The following is a 26,481-nucleotide window of genomic DNA, read 5'->3' on the forward strand; positions in this document are numbered from 1 at the left end:
GGGCCACCATTACCTCCCTCCTGTCCTAATGGGGTCACAGCAGTGATGAACTGGTTGAGTGGTTTTGGGCACTTTCTTCCTAGTCTTCCTAGAGTTTTTTTATATACTGACTACCAAACGAATGAAAAAGGTAAGTGTGAGTTCACTTTGCCTTTTGCCCTAGTTTGATTTCACCTCAGCTAAACATCAGAGCATCTCAGATTTTGAAAATGTTATACTGTATTTACTAGAGAGATGCTGTTGGTCCTGATGTTTGACAGTCTGGGTAGTATTATTTCAGATCTCTGGTAAGTTTGTGATTGTGCCATGTTCTCTGTGTACTTCAAACGTTGACATCATTCCTCGTGTACTTGCAGTTCGCTCTTTCGTGTATGTGTGTGCCGGTTCTCGCTCTGTACCAAAGCCTCGCAAAAAGCTCCCATTGACATCATGCCTTCTTCTCTCTGTCAGCAAAAACAAAGCTTTCTGCTGAGCCCATCCAGACTGCCGCCCAGACAGCCATTAGCAGGGACAACAGGAAACACATCACAGAGTTCTATCCAGTGAGTGAACCGATGATCTCCCCTTAACACAACTGTCATCCAGGACATTTGCATATCTCCCACCAACTCAAATTAAATCATTACCCACAGCCTGTGCCTTCACATGTTTTGACTGTGGGTTCACTTCATCAGTAACAATCTACAGGCAAAGTGTTCTGTCTGACGTGATACTTCACTGTGGCAGCCACGAAATCTCTGTGCTGTGTTAGAAGATCAGGAGGACTTTTGTGCTCCGCTGTGCATAGTGATGGGAGGCTTAGGGTTGTCATGCGCATGGGTAAAAGTTGTACTTTCTTTGCATACAGATCATGTATCTAAATCACTGAATTTATAAGGCTTTCAAACGAACATTAGGGAAGTATTTCTCTTAAACCGTACACCATAGTGGCACCATATTGGCTTGGCACATATTCCATATGTCCATGCCATAACACAGATTTTTGCCTTAATTTTGCGATTTAAGTAACAAATCTCAGAGCCTTTAATCTTGTCCACCCTATCCCTATGTCCCTAATATCCCTATGTTATGGGATTGGCAGTGGCTCCGGACAATAGCTACCAAAGGAATCCTGCTTTGAGTGTATTTGAGCGAGACCCAGTTTCTGTGTGAACAGGCCCCTTTGAGGTTCAGCTGTGGAAGTAACGTTATTTCTAGGTTAACCTTTTGTTTGACCCCACTCTCAGAACCTGAAACCCCATCTGCCCATCCCCTGCATCATGTCTTGTCACTTACAGGGTGCTATAGTGGCTCAGAAGGCAAAGTGTAGTGCAGTGAAACTGCAACAGCCGTGAATGTAAATTCAGTAGAGAAACATGTTACAGGTCCGGTCTTTCATTAAAATCCTTCACACTTTTCGTTGAATTCAGCAATATTCTTCTCACATTCCTCTGGCTGTCTGTCAGGTGTGTGCACACGGAAATAATGTTGAGGGTTCCTGCACAATCCAGGCTGTGAAATGGGAAATAAAGTAGCTCGGCTTCAGGAGCATGGAAAGGAGGGGTATATGTGATTGGTTGTTGAGTTCAAATATCACCAACCTCACCAGGATCGAGGACTACACCTTTAACACTTCTCCCAACTAAACACTCACAGTGCAGTGCTAAAACCCGTAGTGTAAGTTTTGACAAATTAACACACTTAGAATTTGCCAGTTTTACAGTAACTGCACTGAACTGCACAAAATGGGTCCCATGTATAGTCCCAAAACCTGTATTACTTCAACTGTAATGGCAGTAGTACCGTTAGCACAATGTTTATTAAAACTATGTCTGAAATTACTGTAAGTCTTATGGAGTCATACTTCACAAACACCTTTTAGATTTGGAGGTCATACTTTGTTTGGAATATTAGTCATAAAAAGAAAAAAAAGTCCAAATCTGTAACCAAAAGGATTATAAAGTACAATGTAATGCAAAATTTAAAAAGTAGACCCTCAAAACTGCATGTTGAAGTGTTTTATTCCATCAAGCCATGTGCAGTTCGGAGATAACAGCTGGCAAATTCTGTTGCTTTTTATTCTAGGTAAGAAGTTACTCTTTTGTCACATTTAAGTACGTCAGCACACACTTCAGTCAGCACAAACAGACTGAAGGGAAGGGACATTTTTTTCGTTTTGCCTGGATTCGGCACCAGACTGCAGCACTAGAGAAGATGGCGTGCACAAACTCTAAACAATCATGAAACACATCAAAGTGGAGCTTTATAGGGTGCTTGACACATTTGACACACACAGCTGACACACTCTTTTCAGTGGGCCAGTCTACCAACCAACCCTGCATTGCACCCCCAGTTGCAGGGTAAAGTGAATATCCAGAAATGCACCATAGTCTGCTGCAGTACTGTGTCTGATGTGTAGACACACTGTAATTACACATTCAGCTCCTCAGCAGAAGCTGCGGGAGAAAGTGGCTCCCTGCCTGAAGTTAAGGCTCTGGTGAACTTGCCGTGATGAAACAGGAGCACTTTAGTGCCCTTGGGAAGTTAACCTTTAACCTTTGGCAGAAACAGCTGTTGAAAAGCCCTTTTTCGGCAAAAGTATCTCCTGGGGTAGTGGTCCCCTGAATGCCCCAAACGACCTTTGACCTCATCCTCGCCCCATGTCAAACCCCTAGAGAGACTGTTTATGAGATGAGATGATGGCCTGGTACATAGATACACCCTTTAAATATTTCAAATACCTTGCGTAAATTTTAATTGTGTTTATACAGCTATGCTGCCTTAAGGCATCTGACATCCATCAAATCTAGTCAGTTATATTAGGTGCAGACAGGTATAGTTTATTGTGCCTCAGAACCCAAGACAAGGCCAGGGTTGAATTTTGATCCTAGTCCATCCTATCAAATATTACTGTTGCTTTAGGTAAATTAACTTGTTACACAATATTGAAATCACAGTTATTCCATATAGCGGTCTAACTGATAATATGTAAGGGATAATGTATAGTCCGCCGGTCATTAGCAAAAAATAAATCCAGACAGGATGAACAGAACCTGACACACAGCGGAGTTATGTTAGTGTATATATATATATATATATATATAAAAAAAATAGTATATACATAAATATATTTTTATATTATAACGTATTATAATATAATATATTTTTGCATGAAGGTTTTTTAGTAGACATTGCCTACTAGAATCACATCAAGTAGGTCATCATGGTAATGTTGCTTAATAAAATAAAAAAAAACTAATAATTGTATTCAGGAAGGGATCCTTTGTGTACTTGGAGAGGTTACAAAAGCAATGCTGAACCTGGATGATGGTATAGGATCACATCACTGGGAAAATATAATTTTAAATAGGATTGGCCTGTCCACTCTTAATCTGCATTTGCTCTAAATCTCTAAAGTCTGAATACAGTATAGTGTTTGGCTCATAATAACACTTAAGTACTATTTAGGGGATTTATGCATTCCTGAAGGGCTATCAAAAATGAGTACTTTACTGTATTTACAGGTAGGTGCTGTTGCACCTTTTGATTTAATGAATTATTAGCAATTTATTTCAGCTAATAACAAATGGTAACTATACTATAATATATAGTCAATATTCATTCTCACAGTTTGTAACATATAATTATTTATTAAATATTTATTTTGAAGTAACTTTTAATATTATGAAAGCAGATCGAAATTAAGACATTGACAATTTTTTTACGGGGGTTAGTGTCTATGTAGTTTAGCATTTATTTTATCTTTTTTTTTTTTATCTTTTAAGCTACGATGTCTTAAACGTATAGTATTAGCCCATTCATATATGTTGTAAGTCTAGAGACGTTTTTCAACTACATAGGGCCAAACCCATAGAGCTAGGATGTACAGACGTGGACAAAATTGTTGGTACCCTTCATTTAAAGAAGGAAAAACACACAATTGTCACTGAAATAACTTGAAACTGACAAGCTCCAGTTTTGTCTCGTCGGTCCAAAGGACATTCTCCCAGAAGCCCTGTGGCTTGTCAATATGCATTTTGGCAAATTCCAGTTTCGCTTTTATATGATTTGCTTTCAACAGTGGTGTCCTCCTCGGTCGACTTTGGCTCAAACAGCGACTGATGGTGCGATCTGGCACTTATGTACCTTGACCTTGGAGTTCACCTCTAATCTCTTTGGAAGTTGTTCTGGGCACTTTGGTTACCATTTGTATTATCCGTCTCTTCAATTTGTCATCAATTTTCCTCTTGCAGCCACGTCCAGGGAGGTTGGCTACAGTCCCCTGGACCTTAAACTTCTGAGTAATATGTGCAACTGTTGTCACAGGAATATCAAGCTGCTTGGAGATGGTCTTATAGCCTTTACCGTTAACATGCTTGTCTATAATTTTCTTTCTAATCTCCTGAGACAACTCTGTCCTTAGCTTTCTGTGGTCCATGTTCAGTGTGGTACACACCATGATACCAAACACCACAGTGACTACTTTTCACCCTTTAAATAGGCAAACTGACTGATTACAAGTTTGAAGTTACCTTAGTTTAACATGTCTCTATGGTCAAATTATTTTAAATCTTTTCTAGGGGTACCATCATTTTTGTCCAGGCCAGTTTAATCCGTTTTTATTTTTTTTATTATTCTGTTGAACCACAATTCGAAAGCAATGTCTGATTTTCATTAGTTCATTTTCAGTATTTATTTTATTTATTATTACTTTTGTCAGTTTCAAGTTATTTCAGTGACCATTGTGGCTTTTTCTTCCTTTAACGGAAGGGTACCAACAATTTTGTCCACGTCTGTACCAATTTTTCGCTGTCTGACACTAGATGGCAAACGAGAGGTGGGATTACACAGAGACCTATTTAGCTGCATAGTGACCGAAGTTTATTCGAGGTCTGGGTAAAACGAGCGGAGAGTTTCCGTTAGTTTCCCCCTAGTGGCGTCGTTGTGAAGCCTGGGGTTACAAGGCAGCGTTTGGATTTGAGCGCTGGTCGGGGATCTGAGGGCCGTCAGTTGCTGCGGTTGGCTACTCGAGCTGCTATACACCTTCCCCGCATCAGCACCGCGCGCTCTCCCTCTGAAGCCGAGAGCGTATCTGCCCGGCTTTGTGCTGCCACTCCTTATCTACCCAAACCCTAAAAATACGTTTGGTACGAATTCACGCCATCTTAGTTTACCTCAAAGGAATCCATTCGCAGGTGAGTTATCTTCAAAACAAAACAGTTTAATGTTTTAGACGATGTTGAAACAGTTGGAGCGTCTGTGCTAATGTGTCTAGTATTTTGTTGCTCGCTTATTTGTGAAACTGCGTAAAACGCCCACCGAATTACGGCGTTGGAGTGGAATCGTATTTATATTGTGTAAATGAGAAGCATCCAGGTGGAAATGTGGTTTCTTTTATGTATGTTATGTTTTGAACGCGGAACCGGGTGTTTGCAAGCAGCTAAATGAATAGTTCATCTCTGGGAGGTATTTGAACAGTTAAGACAAGGGGTTACTAGACACTGCTTATCTTACACAAATTCGTTGAGAAATAACGTTAGAAAGGTTATCATTGCCTTTTCAAAGACGTCAGTGCTGTTTCTGGGCTGATGACAAATAGTCTTGTTTGAGGAATGACTGTTTTCCCCCTGTTCCCAATTTTACATCAGATTTTTTTTCGCGTTTATAGGTTCGCTAAAAGGGATACTTGCTTTGGTAAAAATGGTAAAACTGGGGAGTAATCTTCAAGACAAAGGCGCCAAAGCGGTTAGCATAGAGGATGGTTTCCAGAACGTGCCCCTCATCACGCCTTTGGATGTCTGTAATCTCCAGTACCAAGCCCCAGACAAGGTAAAGTACCGTCGCCTCTCCCCGCTGTTTACCAGCAGCACTGCTGTATATTACCCAGTCAGTCGCAGCAATTTATCCTCAACTTAATGTTCCTCCTGAAGTATTTGAGAGACCATTACCTTGCAAATAACCTAGATAGATGACGTTGTCATTTGGATGTCTCCATATTGTGAAATTATAACAATGGCATAATATCAAAACATGGATAGAAACAATTTTCTGCCATGGTATTGCACGCACTGCTATATGATATAATCCAGTAACCCAGGTAAGTCATTTTAGACACAAAATAATATATTCTGATGGTTTTAGAAAATAAATGTGTAATATGCCTTCACCAAAAAGGTCAAACCGAAAGGTCTTTACTCATGGTAATTTCTGTTATGTGATTTGGGGCATGACTGTCTTGTCTGGCATGTCTCTGTCATATAGGTTAGTGTGATGTACAATATGTTTGAAGTAGTGCTTCAGCCCTTGTTCAAGATTCTGCTGACGGAGCTGCCCTCTAACTGTGGCTCCTCACTGGACTTGCCTGTCAATCATCTCACACTCTCCATTTCACACGTACAAACGGGCAGGCACGCACACATGCAGACACACACACACACACACACACACACACACACACACACACACACACACACACACACACACACACACACGCACACACACGCACACATCCCCCATCACTCTTTGGTCTTGCTGCTTAGACAGGTCCACCACCCCCCTTTGTCTTGTTGTCATATTTTACAGGGGGCAGGCTGGCATCCTGCCTTCTCACCGTTATTGGATAGTCCTTGGGGAGTCTGATTCTTTATTGACCTGCATAACAAACAGAGAGAGAAAGAGAGGGAGGGAGGAGGGGAGTGGAGAGATTGGCTCATTTGAGATGGCAGACAGAGGCTGTTTGACTGAAGATGCATGTAGATGCTGAATACTGGTGATGAACCTTCTGGTACTAATCCGTGTTTACACTCTTCATCTGGGGAGCCAGAACACACAGCATTGGATCTGTCATCTGTGATGTATGAATCAGATTCAGCTGTGATTTGGCATGATTTTGATCTGCCATGATATGATTTGTTCTCAAGGCTGGTGTGTCACCCACTGATGTTTCCCTGGCAACCTATTGGCCCACTGTTGGCCCACTAGAAAGTCTTGTAGTGAGTATATACAGTATTTTTGGACCGCGCAGCATGGTTCACCTTCAATATGAAATGCTACAGTGTCCTTTTAAGATGACCCTGAAAGAAACACAAAGTCTTGGTAAAACAAACAGGAATGTGGATTGCTTTGGAGCGAGTGGGTTTAAAAAATAATTCCTTGACTATTCTCAACGATTCTGCATCTTTGTGACCACAGACAATGACAAATATAAGCTGCCAACAAATCCTCACAAATCATGTGATGACATATGGAGTGCACAGGAAAGATGAAATCCACTTCTATTGAGATGATGTCTGCCTGGGATCTTAAGCCCAAAATCTCATCACAGGAAGTGGCCATGACTGCCTCCTATGTAGAAGAAAGATTAGAGATTGGGGGTGTGGGAAATGGTTGGTAGATACGGGTTGGGCTGTGTGAATTGGCACAGAATCCTGGAGCAAGCCGAGTAGTAGTAATATGTATTTAACTTGAACATCATGAAGCGAGTCAATCCTATAGACTAGAAGTCAAGATGATGAAGCAGACCAGAGCTGAAAACATTCTGACATCGTCCTCAATCTTCTATCTGGAGGAGAGTTCATGTCTGTGCGATGCGTCGGCCCTCCCTGCCTCAGCACATGTGTACAGCTGACCACGAGCCAGAGCCAGAGCCAGGGGACAGCCCAGGCCAGCAGGGCAATCTGCTGGCAGCCACTGCCTGGCGAGGGATTGGGCAGGAATTAGCGTTGATCCCATCTGGAGTGACACGGGGTGGGCTTTGAAGCAGCGGGGGCCTCCCTGAGACTGATGGGGGCTGGTGGTGGTGGTGGTGGTGTTGGTGCAGGAGATTTTCAACTGGGAGATTCTGTGCAAAATCAAAGCGGAGATTCGCCTCGTGTCAATACAGCGCAGAACAGCTCAGCTCAGCAAAGCTCAGCAGCAGGTTGTTATTTTTGTGTACTGGCGCTGCTGCTTCTGTCTTTGATTTCACACGCGCTCCCACAGTGGAGAGAGAGTCCTCAGAAGACTCTTGAATGAGTAAAAGTCCATGAAAAAGATAAAACATCACAGGAGTTGTTTTTTTTAAAGTGAATTGTTCAGATTTACACCATGGGGAATACACTGAGAAGTCGAGCACTCTTAGTTTACTTCACTGTTCTCTTCCACTTTCTCCACCCTGCTGCCCAAGCTCCCGTTTCCACCTCTGCTTCAGTCAGACACGGTTGAGGCATCCATCACTTTAGACTTACACTGAAATCACCAGCCTACTCATACAGCACACCATTTCCCGATTAAGCTCTTTGCCACTTCTTTATCAACTCATCATATTTATGGGACAAGCATCATCGGTCTGATTGATCCAGTCTGGCACATGGCCTGGCTGTGCCAAGGGGGATAGCCCAACCCTCCACCGCCCCCCACGTCAGATTGCTGCAAGCAAGAGTGAAGGGTGGAGTTGGGGGAGTGGGCAATGCCAGCTGATGGAATGGGGAAGGAGGAGTATGGAGGCAGCCGGTCTGAGACGGTAATCTGGAGAGAGAGAGGGATAGAGAGAGAGGGCAAAGGAGAAAGAGAGAGGGAGTGATTGGGAGACAGTCGGATGAGGCGTAATTGTGGAGTGTGTGACGAGTGGTGGAGAGCTCCTGTGGCAGTAAGGGGCATTAGAGGACATTAATTTCTCTGCCGACGTGGAACAGCTGCACAAGCCAGTAATCACGGCGAAAGCCTCCCCTGATCCACCCCTTATCTGGAGAGCTGTGTCAGAGCTTATAAATGAACAGATAAAGGTGATAATAAATGTCTAATTAAACAAGTAGGTTGTAGGACTCCTATGGCAACGTAAGGAGAAATATGTGGGGGACTTTGAGCGGCACACTATTTTAGTTGAAAGGGACGTTTCTTGAGAGGATATGAGTTGATGAGTCTAATAAATGTTAGTGTGAACTAAAGTATAAACAAGTGTAAAGTGTTGATAAGTCATAAATTGTTAATGTGATCTTTTGGTTAGCTGGTTCATATGCCACTGGAGAGTATGGACACTGAAAAATTCACATTTGTGTGAATGGCATATTTATGTAAAGCCTCAAGGAGCAGACACAGGAATTCAATTAAAGTATCAAATTTTCATCTATATTCATCCAACTTTCTAGAAGAAACTCTTCAGAAAAACAAGATGAAAACCTCATGCCCTAGTTCCAGATTAGTTAATGGGATTTTCTAAATTCACTGCACTATGTCAGTAGCCATTACACTTTTGACTAAAGGTTCCCTCCCTCAGCCATCACTGTGTTTTTTTCTCTGATGTTGACTGGGGCTGCTGCTGTGTTCAGGTGGTGGTGAAGACCAGGGCCGAGTATCAGGCGGAGCAGAAGAAGGCCAAACTCAAGGTGCCAAAAGTGGAGGAGTTCACCATCAGCATCACCGATGGAGTGTCTGAGAGACTCAAGGTACAGTGTGCTTTCTGTCCATCAGAGTGTTTCTTTCTTTCTCTTTCTTTTTTTCTTTCTTTCTTCCTTTCTCTTTCTTTCTTTCTTCCATCCTTGCTCTTTCTCTCTTTCTTTCTTTCTTTCCGTCTCTTTTTTCACACACACACACACACACACACACACACACACACACACACACACACTCAAATTATGATTCAGTTATTAGGACTCAACGCTTACATATTAACTAAAAAATCCTCTGGTCCACAGTTGACGTAAGTTGCCCTTGGTTACAATTGAGATGTACTTAGGATTAGGTCTCTTGTCAGGTAGGCATACTAGTGTGTAATATTATTATTAATAGTAGTATCATTCATGAACTACTTAAACAAATGGTGCCAAGAGGAGAGCTTAATATGAGCTTAGAAGAGCTTAATATGATGTGGGACCTGAATCTGAAGAAAATGAATAGATACTTGGACTTTCCATGCTGTCTTTGAAGCCAAGGACATCTTTGACACCAGACTAGTTCCATACATTTTATGTCACAGAGGGAGACAGGAAACTTTGTCTGGCATCAAGTTGTCATGACAGCAGACAACAAAAAAAGACACATTTGTCAAAGTGACAAAAGCAGGTTTGTCTCAAGGCAAAGACTGTTAGGTCACCTGCCACAGGTAATCAGGTTTCATAATAACCACTGTTGAGATGGCAGCAATGAAATCCTGCAGCGTTCTGTGACTAATTTAATAAACACCTGAGCATTTGCAGAAACACACACTCTTACACATCTCACCCGCTCCAGTGCTCCTCAACTCTGACATCCTCTCAGTGATTCTGGCCTGCAGGCCCGCAGACCTGTGGGTGGCCCTCACTGAGCTGTTAAGTGCAGACAGAGGAACAGGGAAAGGAGGCTTTCCAGAGAGGAGGCAGCTGATGCTAATGCTTGTGGAGGGCCAACAGGGTTGAGTGTTTCAACCTAATGAATGCAAAGGGAGAGATCTACCCAGGAGAGTAGAGGAGTAAAGAAGAGAGTAGAAGAGGCAAAGAGAGTAATGGAGAGGAGAACAGAGAGTGAAAGAAATGGTGAGAGTGGCCTGTGAAATAAAGGTCATTAAAAGAGCTGGCCAATGAGAGCATCACCATGAATTCAAAATAAATTAAGGAAGTGTTGAAGCCTGTCTGTTTAGGGGGGCTGGCGCGGCTTCCATCTTTATGACAGTTTAAAGGAGTGGGGGCCGGTGAAGCTTCAGTGATCCCATTGTGTGTTTGCTTTTGAAATAGGAAATTTCACTCCCATTGTAAGTTGAGGGGGAGGAAGGCGTAGGCAAGGCCTCACCTAACGCAAGTACTGAACCGTTACATGTAGTCTGGGGAATATTCAAATGAATACAATTTCAAGGCTGTCATGTTAAGAAAACCTACGTGGGATTTTGGGATTGATGTTAATGTATGCTGTCTTAGTACAAAGGGTAAAGCACAATTTTCAGCACCATAGATAGAGGATGGTTAAAGGCTGATTTTATTGCTGTAGATATACTGTTTACTGCATGGAAAATAATCTGTTCTAGCATTGTGTTTTGGATGAAGGTCTTGATCAAAGCTGTCAAGTGATTAGGCCATTAAAGTATCACTGAAAAAGCTAATGGAGGAAGATTTGGTTCAGCAAGGTGGGGGAATATAGAACCAAAGTGTGATGACCTAGGTCCAGAAGTATTTTACATTTAAACTAGGGCTGTCAGCGTTAACGCGTTAATCTATGCGATTAATGCGGCCGCGATTAACGCGATACAATATTTTAACGCAGTTAACGCAACTTTAAAAAAAAAAAAGTTAGGGCTGTGTAGGCTACGGTTAACTCGCCTTGCTCCTATATTTATGTCGGGTGAAAACTTATGAGTGAAACAATAATACACAAAAAACGAAACACAGCAAGTTACTATTAGATTCATTACACCAAGAATCAGAGCAACAACAGATTACAACACAGCTGGCTAATAAGTTCTAACGTCTGCCACCAACTGGGTAATGAATGAATGGTGTGCTAACGGTCACATATTAGAACGTAACGTATCTAAATTAATAATAATTACATTTTACGTTACAACGAACTAACACAGTTCATAGAATTTAAACAGAGGTCACTTAAACATATTTATCACAGTGTCAGACAGCTAAGTCATTAGTCATTGTTTTTGAGCCTGCAAGGGAAAGCATAATTTAATAGAGGCTTACTAGACATGTGCGTTACTAACTGTCACAGTTGTCAAAGTAAAAGTCTGTCAACAGAAATAAATACAATAGTGTGTGCGTGCAGGGATGGATTACCGAACGGGCTGAACGGGCCCAGGCCCAAGGGCCCCTGAGCTCAGGGGGGCCCTAAACCAGAGCCTCTGCGTGAAGTTGCTGTTATTAACTTTGCTTGCTGTCAATTGTTTTTAGACTTTATATTTGTTAATATCAGAAGTGGCTTAAATGTATCTCTTATTTGTGGTTGGAAGCGGTGTATTTTGTTACACGTCCTGACCAATGGTTTCATAATCCGTCCATGTGTGCGTGTCCATAGCAACAATAGACTACAACATGAAACATTAAATCACTCCAAGCAATATACATTTGCTGACCTAAATAAGATGCTATTTGTTTTTACTTGAGGTTATTTCAATAATTGAAAATTTTAAGCTTGGCCTACCATGTTATGGGAGCGATGAGGGACAGGTTGGGCTTGAAAAGCCCCCCTTGTTCAAAGTGGGGAATGACAGAAAAAGTTTGAGAACCACTGTGGTAGTTGAAGATGGAGAGAGCTGAGGGATTGTTGGGCGGAAAGTCTCTGTTTAAGAGCCAAAATGACGGAACAATCGACAAAACCGAAGTTGTATGTAGCATTTGTCAAGCTGAATTTAGCTATCACAGAGGCAGCTTGTCTTTAAGTTATCACCTTAATGCAAAGCACATTAACGATCTTAAGATTTACCGTCGAGGGGCACCATTGTGTTAAAAAAAAAAAATTAAAAAAATTAAACAACAGTGTCTAAAATTCACGCTGTAGGAAGTGATTACTCGTTCATTTATAAGATTTAGTTTTAAGAAGAAAAACAAACTTTTAATCGCGATTAATTCATTTCAAAATGTGCGATTAATTAGTTAATTTTTTTTAATCTATTGACAGCCCTAATTTTAACATCACCATGTTCCTCACTCACTACCACGAGGTCCATGAGTTTGAAACCTAAGTTCCTTGGGTGGATTGTATTTAGGAGCGTAACCCTGGTTCAGTGTGATGTTTGCAGTGTTAAAGAGTTAATGCTCAGGCTCTTGAGATCTGATGCTAGTCTGATTCACTGCTGTTAGACAGCATTCGGGGGGAGGCTGCAGTGCTCTTTGGCATGGCTGATGTGAATGGACAAGGCCCTGGCAGCGTGCAGATAGTCCAAATGGATGAGGGTCTGCCTCTGTGCAGGAGATAACGTTGACGGATGGCGCCTGCGCCCTAGGCCTACTCCGCCGTGATTGGTCCCAGGTGTGTGCCGATAGAATTCCCTACAGCGATTACATCTGCAAATGAAGGCGCGGTTCCCTCCTCTCAACCCCCATTCCGGGAAACAGACAAACAATGGAAGCCGAGCAGCAGAGGTCTCTCTGGTGTGTGATGCTGCAGAGCAGAACATATTAGCGTAGCTTGTTAAAGTTAAAAAAGAGGAAATTACAAAGACAACTCAATTAAGGAGGGGGAAGGGGAGAAAAGGAGGGGGGGGAATAGAGGGAGAATGGGTTTGATTGGGTGTCTGTTTGTAAGGCTAATTGCTAACACCGAACTGCCGCTAGAGGTTTGCCATATGGGAGCAATCAGAAAAAGTATTGTCTCACTGTACCCAGTCAAGCTAGTTAGTGTGATATACAGTAGAGGTGTCCCACTTCTACTGATTTGTCCGTTTGGAGATATTTTTATTCTCTAAAAGCTGTACACTAAAAACTGGAGAGGCATCTTTTCAAATGTTATACTCACCCATGCTCTTAATGGCTGCAAGCACTATACATAGAATCATTTTTCTAAGGTGAACCAGATACGAGTAAACAAACGACTGAATACACAATGCTTCTATTGCCCTACAGTATTGTGATACATTTTGGTTGAAAATAAACAGACATTTACTACCTGTGCAAGGCTGTCCAAACATATCTGAGAGAAGTATGAAAAACATGTTTTTTTATATACATTTGCATTTTAGGAGGGGGTAGCCGAATCCTCCAACAATGATATTTTTGCCCCACCAACAAGACCCCGAGATGAAAGAAAGGGGAGGGTGTGCAAGCAAAGCCTGATATGAAAGATTTCATCTGGCAGAAAAAGAAAAACAGTGTGTGTGTGTGTGTGTGTGTGTGTGTGTGTGTGTGTGTGTGTGTGTGTGTGTGTGTGTGTGTGTGTGTGGTGTGTGTGTGTGTGTGTGTGTGTGTGTGTGTGTGTGTGTGTGTGTGTGTGTGTGTGTGTGTGTGTGTGTGTGTGTGTGTGTGTGTGTGTGTGTGTGTGTGTGTGCTCTGTAGCAGATGCCAGGGGGTATTGGTTGGAAGCTGAGATCCTGACATATCCGCCTACACGGCAAGTGCTATAGTTTAGTCTACCATTTTGTAGAGACCGGAGGGAGAGTGAGCGAGATACGTGGGCAGAGAGACAGAGACCGAAAAAAGCCTTACCTCATTCATTTTCCAAGCATCACCTGACCTTTGTGTGTGTCTGTCTGTCTGTCTGTCTGTCTGAGAATGAGCTGAAGTGTGCACTTAAATATGCCTCTACAGCAGTCACTGTTCCATCACATGTTTTTCTTTGAGATCTACTTTTATTGGAATGAGCATTCTTCCGAGGCACTCAGCCAAGCCCCTTGCAGGATGGACACTTAAGCACAGTAAACCTCTGGACACTTATGTAAATGCCTGGTCTTAACTTGTGGTTATTAAGTGAAGCCTTCTCTGTGGACACTGGCCAGCAGTTTGTGTGTGTGTGTGTGTGTGTGTGTGTGTGTGTGTGTGTGTGTGTGTGTGTGTGTGTGTGTGTGTGTGTGTGTGTGTGTGTGTGTGTGTTGAGTGTGTGTGTGTGTGTGTGTGTGTGTGTGTGTGTGTGTGTGTGTGTGTGTCTGTCTGTGAGCCTTTATTACTTATGGATGCCGTTTGTCACTCTTGCATGTACTCCAAGTCCTCCTGTGTCGAAGACCTTGGCCGTGTTCGGATTCTTAGATAGCTGTCTAATCCTTGATCTCTTGTTGGACAGGTGTCTGACGAGAGAGGTCCTTTCGGGGGAAGGTATCTCAAAAACCGTTGATTTCGAACAGTCTATTACGATAGCATGTGCGGCAACATGACGCTGTGTCATCATGCTGTGTTTGCTTATTTGCTAGCTAGCAGCTACTGTTAGCGACCTGGCTAACGGATACATCGCTAACGAAATCAGACTATTTTTGTTAATCAATCATGACATAAGTACATAGTACACTGTTTATTTCTCGGTAACGTTTAAAAAAAATTACCAAAAAAAGCAAAGAAACGTACATCGGTGAGTACTTTTGTGGAACTTCGACGATTTCATCCGCCATCTTTTTTTTTATTTGTCTCTGGTTAGGGAATGGCGCAGAGAGTTATGGGTAATACCTGCCGCCATAAGACAGCAAGGCAGCTCATATGCTCTCTTGAAAAATGTTATGTGACGTATTTCAAGGTATCTTACTAAAGCGGAAGAGAAGGTTTAAGACATTTCGAACAGTCCTTGCTCTCTTAATAGGAAGGAAGGAAGGAAGGGAGCATTTTAAGCCTATTCGAACAGGGCCCATGTCAGTAGTTAGCAGAGCCTCAGATTTAAGTCCACATATAAACCCACAGACCTTTACTTTCTTCAGCACCATGGTGATTGAATCTGACAGATGTAACTGTGTCATGGTGTGAAACATGATCCCATTTTGTTTACACACAGTCATTCTTTGTTTGACTGTGCCTGGCAGATCATAAGGCAACCCACACAAGTTGAAATGCATCTCTTCTTACATGTATTACATTCCCTGCTAGTGCATTTCATTTCTCCAACCCATCATTGCTGTTCTCTTTATCCACTGAGCGTGGCCACAGTATATGCATTCAGAGACAAGTGTGCTCCTTGGCGAGTGGATTTTTAAAAGATTATTCTTTGATTATTGGCTTGCCTTGCCTCTTGTCTCAGCTCTGTGGCCTCGTCTTGCCAGACCATAGCTTCCATTCAGAATCAGACCTAAAAGAGCAATCATCAGGGTGTGCGGGTCCCGCTGCCTTCATGCTGTTGCCATTTGTCATGTTAAAGGGGACACGGAGTCAGGCCCGGGAGGGGTAGCGAGAACCTTTTGTGCGAGCGACTTCCTGGAAGATTGATGAGTCCAGATGGCTTTTACTATGTTCTGAGTCTGATTAATTTCTCTGCTCCCTTTTGTGAAGGAATAAAAAAAACATCCCAGCCATCTTGCCCTGGCCTTGAGCTAGCAAAGAAAACAGCAAGGAATTTCAAGGTGTGTTATTCAAATTTCGATTCTGAAATATATTCTGCTTTTGATTGAGTTTAAAGGGAGAAAGGATTCTGAAAATAGCTTGATTCGATGAATGAATTTCCCCAAGTGTTGATTCATGGTAATTGATTTTGTTCAGGTACTCTGGTTGAGAATTCCAGGTACCCATCACGCTACCTCCCACAATATGAACCTCATCTTTGCCCCATGGCGCATGGTTGGTGTGGCAGGACGGAGTGTTGAGTTCCTCGTCCTTCCCGGTGTTTCCTGTATGGCATAATGTGAGGAGAGCCTTGGGATCAATTACTGCTCACAGCGTTGGTGCCGGCTGGCCTCCTGGGCTTCATCTGTTACTAATGTGGCTACGGTCACTGGCCCTGTGGACACTGTCCTCTCGCTGGACAAAGACCCAGCAATTATCAGTGGCTTACACTCTCTTTCAGTGTGTGTGTGTGTGTGTGTGTGTGTGTGTGTGTGCACGTGTGTGTGTGTGTGCACGTGTGTGTGTGTGTGCACACGTGTGTGTGTGTGTGTGTGTGTGTGTTTGTGTGCACATGTGTGTGCACGTGTGTGTGCGTATATGTACATGTTTGTATGTATAATAATAATAATAATGGATTTTATTTGTATAGCACACTTTAAAATACAAAGAAATCTCAAGGTGCTTAACATAGTATAGACAGTCACAACAACAATAATACAAAGTAATAGAAGTGCTAATGAAGTGCAGAAAATAGGATAATATAATATACCAAAAAAGATAATAAATGAATTTAAAATAATTAATAAGATTATAATGAGATCGAATAATATGTATTAAAAACAGAGTAATTTTGGACAGAGCAATTAAAACAATGCATTCTAAAAACAACACAGAAAATAAACTAAAACAAAGACCAGGACTTTAGGTGAAGGCAGAGATAAATAAATGGGTTTTGAGGTGTGATTTAAAAGCAGTGAGGGAATCTAAGGCCCTAATGTTCTCCGGGAGCTTGTTCCAGAGTGGTGGCCCCAGTGAGGAGAAGGCACAATCTCCCATTTTAGTCAATTTTGTCCGGGGAACTGCAAGGAGGTTTGAGTTTCCGGACCTAAGTGTCCTTGATGTGAAATGAGGGGTGAGGAGGTCCTGGAGGTAGGTTGGGCCGGTAGTGTTTATGGCCTTGTGAACTATATGTATACTGTATGTACAACCTCAGGGGTACACAACCTCTGAGAGCCAGGAGAATAAACTGTAAAGAGACTGACATTAATCACAGAGAGAGGTTAATGAGCAGACAAAGATACAGCGGATGTGTGTGTGTGTGTCTGTGTTTGTGAGATACCAAACAATAAAATATTGGCAAATATTAATGAGGGTGACTTTGCAATATTAAGGGTACCTTTGGCACAATTATCTAGCTGTAGGGGAGAGATATAGTGATAAGCATTCACACAGATAAGAATTCACAAACACATACACACTCAAACAGACACACTATCCTCACTTTCCCCAACAACTCCATATCCAGCCACCCAGTCACTCATTAGCAAACCAAATGTGGCTGTTTTGCATACCCTCCGAGCCTCGTTAGTGAAGTATCTCATGGAGCAGGTAGCGTAGAAGCTCGGGTCTCTCCACACATAATCCACAGTGCTAACAACAGACTTCACTGGAAGCTGTGAAAAGCTGAGCAGGGAGGAAAGGAAGAAAAAAAGGGGGGGAAAAAACGAGTGGCTTGTTGTGGCTTTCAGGTCTCTTGCCCAATCGAGAGTACAAACACACACACGGGCACACACACGGGCACACACACACATTGCACTCTCTGCCAGTCTTTTAAGTGTGATGAGCCTCAAGGGAGCCCAGATTTTATCTCTTAAAAGAAAAGTTTAGAAGGAGCAACCAAGGACTTTGAGTGTTTTTCTTTTTTCCCATGCTGGCTCTCCTGAGAGAGCTGGCCTAATTGGACGCCATTAACATAATTATAAATGAACCTGCATGGTGTGAGGATGAATGTGCTTCACGCTCCAACCTGAGTTCTTTGCTCTTCTGGAGTTGTTTTATTTATTTGTTATGAGCCTGGGATAGCTGCTCAGTCAGTAGTACAATGGGTTCTCTGCTGTTGTGAAGTGGCATGAAACATCAGACAGCTGTGCTCTCAGTGGGGTACAATGATACTGTCCACATAGAATAAACCAACCACTTGTACACATTTCCTCTAATGTGAGACACCGGGGAGCCTGTGGCTTTTACGAATCGTTGTGTGTTTTGGCATGTTTACTTGTCTTTGTGTAAGTATATGCGCATGTGTGTATACAGGAGATGGAGATAGAATGCCTAGGTGTTGTTCAGTGGCTGTTGACTTGATAAGGTGAAACACCCACAGGAGGTGTGTGTGTGTGTGTATGTGTTTGAGCAAATTCCCAGGGTGATGTTATTGTGTGCGTCATATAGCTTCTCCCTAACCACAGGACCCCAGTGATGGTTTACCTCTCTCTCTCTCTCTCTCTCTCTCTCTCTCTCTCTCTTGCTCTCTCTCTATTTCTCTCTCTCTCTCATCTCTCCTCACTGTCTCTATCTTCTTTCGCTTTCTCAATCATCTTTCCTTTCTTTCTCTGTCATTCCTCTCTACCCCCCCACCCCCCTCTCTCTCTAACCGTCCCAGTTGCTGGTGTGTTTCTGCTCTTACCTATTCAGCTCACACACGACAGAACGAATACAATAACAATATTTTTCTCTATACCATCCAACCCCAGCTCAATATCTGTTAACTCAAGCAGATCATTTGTGGGTGGCTGAACCTACTGCATCACACGATTAACTGAACAGATAAATGCCTCCTTTGCTTCCATGCTCTGAGCTCAATCAACGCTCACACCACCACATCATGCTGCATACATGGAGTTTATTTGCTGCTGTGGAGGTCCATTTATTTAGTTACTGACTCATCTACTACACCTGCACACACGCACACACGCACACACACACACACACACACACACACACACACACACACACACACACACACACACACACACACACACACACACACTGAGACACATGCATGCACAAGCCAACTGACACACACACACACACACACACACACACACAGAGAGAGACAGACTCACATATACTCTTTGACATGTACAGGCACAGCTGACTTCTTGGAAAGGGGTCCTGCTGTGCCTGCGGGTGTATGCCATTTTGCAACACCATAAAGAATGTGAGGTGGAGAGTTAGACAGAACAAGGTCAATGACAAGGAAAAGCCATTGAGCTGACACTTCAATATCCACACCATTAAGCGCGTAGGGAGATGGAGACAGTCTGTGTGTCTCTTTAAAGCCCCCTTCTCTCTCTCTCTATCTCTCTTTCTCTCTCCATCTCTGTTTCTCTCATTCTCTTTGTCTCTGTCTCTCTCTACCTCTCTCTGTTTCTTGCCCTCTCTCTCTTTCTCTCTCTCTCTCTCTCTCACTGTCTGTCTGGTTGTGCTGCTTGGGAGAAATGGGTTCTGTGTACATACGAACACATGCTGGGTGAGTTTTAACACAGAGCCGGGTATCATCCGCAGAGGCATTAAGTCGTTAATGCAGGATAATACTAATAACTCCACCGCGTCTATCAGACCCCAGCATAGAGGAGCTGGCAGGCAGCATCCTGAGCCAATGAATATTAGATGGAGGAGGATGGAGTATCCGGAGGTGGGTGGGTGGGTGTGTGTGTGTGTGTGTGTGTGTGTGTGTGTGTGTGTGTGTGTGTGTGTGTGTGTGTGTGTGTGTGTGTGTGTGTGTGTGTGTGTGTGTGTGTGTGTGTGTGTGTGTGAGAGAGAGAGAGAGAGGGGGGGGGGGAGGGAAGAGTGTGATGAGAGTTCACAGAAACAGTTCTGTAGAGAGTGGTTATGTAGCTGCAGGAACAGAAAAGCACAGAGATGATGAAAAATGTAGTCACTGATGCATGACTCTGGACTGTTCAATGTGACCTCTGTCTGTCTCTGAACTGCCACCAAAGTGAAGTTTCCTAGCTGAGGCTTTTATAGAAACAGTCTTAAAGTCCCTATCTATAAAAGGGCACATGTAACTTGGTATTCTCCTACCAAAATTAGAATTTTAGTTTAAAATATGTATGTCAAGTACTTTAATGGACACACATAGACACATACAGACCTGAAAAGGCATAATAGTAAGTAAATAGTAGTATAATAATATGCCTTAATACGCATTTCATTAACCCTAGGGTTGTCTTGGCTGTGTCAGGAAAGTTGTCGACTCGCTAGTTTTTCATCATGAACATCCCTGCTAATGTAATTTAAATAAAGGCTGTAAGTTATTCCTGTCTCACGGAAATTTGTAATTTTTCCAGATGCCCAAAGTCATCGACCTGTCCTGTCTCAGGCTAGCATCCAAATAAGTTCATCTCACGTCATCGGTCTTTGTCAATTTCACGCTAATAAGTTTGCAATCTTGAAAACCTAACTCAGCTAGCTTGTAATAAATGACACTGTCCAATGTATATTAAGCATGTCGCCAACAACATTGTATAAGTACTCCAAAGGAGAGCGGTATTTCAGCTACAGTTGAATTTGTCATTCTTTTTTTTTTGTTATTATTTGGTTATGTTAGGGTTCATCTCCGATGTCACAATAAATAAAACCATGCAGAGTTATATTTGTGTAAAATCTTGAGATTTTACTCTACCTTGTCAGTCTACATACTTCTTTGGCTTTTGCCGTTGTCTTTGCCGGTTTCATATCCTGCAAGTTGTCAACAAATACACGTGTACAATGTGCATTAGGGGGTCTCGAAGCACGATTTGTATTTACGATGGTGGTGTAAAAGTAAACTACACTCACTTTAGAAAATACCAATTCTCCCGTAGTGGGGCCTTAACTTAACCACACCACTTGGTTGAAGTATTTGCTTTACTTTTGGATCTTTGCCATAGTCTTGTCAGTCCACCCTGTATACAGGATTCTATATCATTTTGTGTATACCAATGCCAATATGGAGGACATGACACACTGCGGTCATCATATGAAATGATGCATATGTATATATGTAAATTGTCAATCAAATGTAAGCATAACACAACCAGAGGGATAAAACATCACAGGCTCCTCTGTGAGGCTGGATTAGCATTGACTCCATATTCCCACTCCCACTCCCCTATAAACCCAGTTGACTGTAGGCTTATATAGGGACCCACAGACATGAGAGAGTCGAGCCCCACTAATGCCTCCCAGCTCATCACATACTCACAGACACGGAGTAAATCCCAGGCTGGGATTACGGGCAACTGCCTGCAGTATGGATTATACCATCAAAATCCTCATGACATCAAAAACACAGGCAGCAACATTTAAAAAAAAAAAAAAAACAGCAACAGCAGCAGCAATAACAACAACATCAACAGCAACAACAATAGCAACAACAGCCATAACAGTCTTGACTCAGACCGATAGGATATGTTAAATGTGACAAAAAAAAAGAAAACAACAAGATCCTCATGCAAGCAGATGGCGCTTTGTCTAGCCTGGCTGCGCACTGCGACTGGACCAAAAGTGACCTCATTCAGTCGTGGCCCTGTCCTTGAGTGTTGGATGATTTTTTTTTTCTCCGGGTGTCCTTCTAATGTGAGTGAGCGCTGTTGTCTGATCCCGTTGCACTCAGAGATGATTTGGTAATGACTAGGCACGGCAGCCTTTTACTCTGGCGGGTGTAGAGGCCCAAAAGTGCCTCCCAAAAATATCCGGTGGAGTGAATGACTGGCACACCTCGGTGTGCGTCCTGGCATGATTTATTGTGGACGTGGATTGACCCAAATGCAGATGGCCATTTCGCACAGACACTTGGCAGTGGCAGAGGCAGAGAGGATCATTTAGCCTCCAAATGGACCAATTCAGGGTCACCCACAATCAGATACTCAGAGGATTAATGCCCATTGCTGGGAAAGTATGATTGTGCCTGGTGCAGAATAAAGAAGATAAAGGTCATGTGCTTACCAAGTAACCCAGTTTTGCTGTGCCATTCGTTTGAGTCAAATCAAATCTGATTGGTTTATGATTAAAGAGGACTCTTGTGAAATCGGTATTGGGATGTAGGTCCCTTTCATAGTTGTCAGTCATGCATTTTCCTATCAACATATGATGTATGGTTATGAACATGATTAAATCCTGTTCTGATTTTTCTCATGTTTCCAGAAAATCAGCACCAGGAACCACGAAAGGTCTGTCTTTATGCAGTCGTGTGTGTCTGTGTGTGTGTGTGTGTGTGTGTGTGTTTGGGGGGGGGGGGGGAGAGAGCAAGCAACCCAAAGGCAACCTTTGTTTAGCCTTGTTGTACCTGGCCTTTCCCCTACCAAGCCCCTTGTGAAATACCACCCGTGAGCCTGTCCCATCCCAGGGTTGGCCCGGCAGCTGTGAGGTGGGGAGGTGAGCTCTTAAGGCAGTGTGCTGAGGAAATTAGAGTTGCTGCATTAGAGAGAAATCCCCCGAGGTTTAAGGTTCATTGAGATTATGAATAATGGACAAAGGGCAGTGTAAATATTTATAGCTCTTCCTCCTCAAGCAGCATGGAGAGACACTGGGATTAAAAGACAAGGAGACATAACGTTCAGGGTGTTGCACACTGTAGGCATTTTATATTTGCACATTCACCCCAGACTGTGGGAACCTTTGTTAGAACAATGAATATTATTACAGTTCGGGGTGAGTGACGCCTGTCGGAGCCAATCAGTGTTGAGACAAAGACAAGAAGCAGATTGATTTGCACATGCTTGGAGGCAGCAGAAAGAGGCAGAGTCCCAGTAAACCGAGCTGCTGCCTGAATCTCACACGTTAACCTTGGGAAGAAATGTGCTGCCCAGACATTTCTGGTGAACTCATCCGTCCCCATGTGCTTCTTTGTCTTAGGCTGCTTAAAATGAATGGTGGAATGGGAAGGGAATTTCTTGGGATGATTTTTGTTCATTTTAGTTTTGTCACACCACTCACCCTGTCTTTTAATTAGGTGCCAGAGTGTGAGCGTTCTGTCACAACCATTAAGGCGCTTGCCACTGACGAATTATTTCATTTAAAAATAAATGAATTTCAATTTGGATTGTGGAATGGGCATTCAGTCAGGCGTTTCTGGGAATTTCTTTGTGACGGCTCCGGGGATCTGTGATGTACCCCCAGAGCAATTGTGCTTTACTGGGGCACCAGACTCATTTTTAGACAGAGCTGTACAGTACATTACAGTACATCATATTAATCTCTCACAAATGGATGAAACTGATTCTTTGTCTCTTCCTCTCTCCTTCCCTCCCTCTCTCTCTCTCTCTCTATCTCTCTCTCTCTCTCTCTCTCTTTCTTACATACACACAAACACACAGATAGATAGACAGACTCACAGATACACACTCACATTCACACACAGTGACTGAAGCCTTTGAAAAAAGCCAATTCTCGCCCTGTGTATCTTTCATTTATCCTTCTTAGTTCATTTGCATAATTCTAATTAAGCACTACTCAGAAACACTCTATTTCATATGCTGGGGCTGAGAGGCAGGAAATGTCCCCTCCTTTTTCAGTTTTAATCCGCCTTGACAAAGTAGTCTTGACTGACGGGAGGAAACGCATCTTCCAAGCGGCAGATTTCGCTAGCGTGCACGAGCACGGATTTCCTTGTTTGCATCACTTTGTTGTAACAAATGTGCTCTGGCAGAGTGGGTTTGATGGCGAGCCCAAGGACCAGGCAATTGCTGACAGTAATATGAACAAATTAGCATGAGCTCTGATTTCCTATCTCTCTCCTGTCCCTCTTTTTCTGTCTGTGGTGAGGCGGAGCGATCTGCCATTGTGAGGAGTTAGACAAAGAAAGGAAGGCTGTGCATGGGAATGGAAATTAGTGGAAGGTGTGTATCGAATCTCTGTCAGGTGTAGGGATCCATACGCATCAATACATCTCACAAAAGAGAAAAGAGAAATGGAGAGAGAGGGAGAGGGAGAGAGAGAGAGAGGGAGAGAGAGATGGAGGGAGAGAGAGAGAGAGGCCGGGAGAGAGAGAGAGAGAGGCAGAAAAAGGGATAAACAGAGACAAAGCCTTTGTCTCACTTTGATCTGAAGAATTTTGGAAATTAAATTGAATTTTTCTTCTTATACATGTGAATGAATGAAACCACACACTTGTTGACTCACAGGTTAAATGTGTATTGTTTATGATTTCCAGGTGACTATCCTCATTGTGCTGGCTCTGGCGTTTCTGGCCTGTATAGTGTTCCTGGTGGTGTATAAGGCCTTCACTTATGACCACACCTGCCCTGAAGGCTTCATCTATAAGGTGAGTCACTGTGCATTACGTACCTCTCATAACCACCACAGTATTCAAACCTGTGGTCCATTCTGTCTGTCCATCCATTCTAGCGTTATCTTTCTCTTAGCATGTCATTGAGCTGAGGGATATGTCTCCATTCTTGTCCCTCCCCCCACCAACAGCATAAGCGCTGCATCCCAGCTTCTCTGGAGGCGTACTACAACTCCCAGGATGCCAACTCGCGGGGGCGTTTCTACACAGTCATCAGCCATTACAGCGTGGCCAAGCAGACCAGCTCCCGCTCCGTCTCCCCTTGGATGCCCGCGGGCGGTGCCCCTCACGATGCCAAGCCGCCCAACACAGACAGCCAGTGAGCCCAGTTGTCTAGAAACCGCCCCACATTCAGTCATTTCTTCATTCCTTTAATCAAACTACTAAGTCTGGAGCCCACTCTGTCTGCTTCTCTCTCTCTCTCTGTCCCTTCTCCATCATTGCAAGTGTGTGGGATCCGTCTGAGGGTCAGCAGATGAGGCTGTAATGTGTCAAGTCCCACCACAGCCATCCAACCGTACCAGCTAGTTCTGCTGAATGTGTTGTGCCTCACTTGCTTTCCCCTCTTCTGTTCTCTGTTTTTGTCTCCCTCTGTCTCTCTCTCTCTCTCTCCACCATTTCTCTCTGTGTTGATCATCTCCTTGAGTTTAATTCTAATTGCTGTCTATTTATTTTTAATTTATTATTATTCCTGTTTTCTACTTGATGAAAGAAGACTATTTGTACAAAGGCATGATCTTAAAAAAACATTCTTTCTGTTTATTTGTTTTTGTTTTTCTGCGTCGTTGTCAGAGAGCAAGCAAAGCTCATTGTTACCTTGTAGTTTAATGACTGCTCATTTCCCAAAAAATGTGAAAAGATCCATGCTTCGACCAGGTTCAAGAGGAGGGCGTTTTTAATCTCATCCTTAATATTGTCCACATTGCAGCTGTACACATTGATGTTCTGTAAAAGAATTTTCCATGAAGAAAATATATGTTTGTATGAACTGCATATGGATGATGACAGTTATGCTAATATTGATGTTCTGAATTACCAAATCTATACTTCGTATTTTATCATGACTGACTGGAGAATGATCACAGTTTTTATGCTCATCGTAGTCCCTAATTTGAACCAGGATGCGCATACTCCACCACCCATTAAGGCAATAGTACCAGTTTCATTGTGCGTAGTGCTGTTAAATATATTGTTTTCTTAATTACTGGAATAGAAAAAAACAAACAAACAAACAAACAAAAAAAACACAAAAATCTGAAGAGCATTTAAGATATGGCAGACACATTGGCGGTAAGACTCAGCCACAGGAGGAAGCCACAGGAGGAAGAGTAAGTGCAGATGAATGACATCTTCAAGAATGGTTTGGACACGGATAAGATTGGCAGAAAAACACCTGTCTGTCTAGGCCTGAGCTCCCTGAGAATTTTTTAGACATCAGTTCTCTTTCATTCAATTTTTTTTATCTTGTCAGAAGAGGAAAAAAAAGGGTTTTTTGAACTATCGTGCTATCATTAGTTGATGTACCAATGTGTGGAGTGTTTTGAGCGTGTATCCTTTAGGTTTGGACAAAAAAACAATAAAACATGATGTGTTAAATAAATGTTGTGCTCTGTCTTCTTATTTGAATCGACCATTTTCTGCAGGCGTCTGACTGAGGAAGAGAGGCTGTGAGGGAGAGAGAGAAATAGAGAGAGAGAGAGAGAGAGAGAGAGAGAGAGAGAGAGAGAGAGAGAGAGAGAGAGAGAGAGAAGGTATGTGTACAAGGGGGAGAAAGTGGCTGGGTGTCTTCTTGTAATTAGCGGTCCCTGTTATCTGTGAAATGTTGTCACCATATGCTACCATAGGCCCTTTTTAAAAACCTGTATTGTGATAGATACTCCAGTATGGATGACATGAATACATAATTCAGCTTTCCTGGAGAAACAGTATGGAAAGTATTAATTTACTACATCAGAAATGCCATACTTCTGCAGGCTGAGTTTTTTTTCTTTTCTTGCAACATAAGATGCTAGTATCACAGTGCTGCATTAAACTAACTTTATGACCCTCCTGCTTATTACATACATGAAAACACCCTACAAGTCAAAAATAAAATTTTACAGAGACAAAACAGAGGCTTCAAACAATCTGATATCTGTTGCCCTATTGATTGATTTAATGATTTGTCATTGGTCTGTTGGTTGGTTAGCCAATAAATTGAATGGCATCAATTTGAATTAACAACGCAGTCCCTCCTTGTTTTGGTCCTCCTCTGAATCTAGACATGCG

At 42.7% G+C, this 26,481-nt stretch overlaps 1 protein-coding gene across 1 annotated transcript; it reads left to right on the forward strand.

Moving 5' to 3' along the window:
- Positions 1–4,803: 4,803 nt before the first annotated feature.
- nsg2 (neuronal vesicle trafficking associated 2) lies at positions 4,804–25,813 on the forward strand. The gene is made up of 5 exons (XM_012837764.3): positions 4,804–5,174; positions 5,648–5,808; positions 9,285–9,401; positions 24,079–24,189; positions 24,345–25,813. Exons 2-5 carry the CDS (start codon positions 5,680–5,682, stop codon positions 24,534–24,536), a joined length of 549 nt encoding a protein of 182 aa, XP_012693218.1. The 5' UTR covers positions 4,804–5,174; positions 5,648–5,679; the 3' UTR covers positions 24,537–25,813.
- Positions 25,814–26,481: the final 668 nt, after the last annotated feature.

Source organism: Clupea harengus, chromosome 8 (assembly GCF_900700415.2).
Source record: "Clupea harengus chromosome 8, Ch_v2.0.2, whole genome shotgun sequence".
NCBI lineage: Eukaryota > Metazoa > Chordata > Actinopteri > Clupeiformes > Clupeidae > Clupea > Clupea harengus.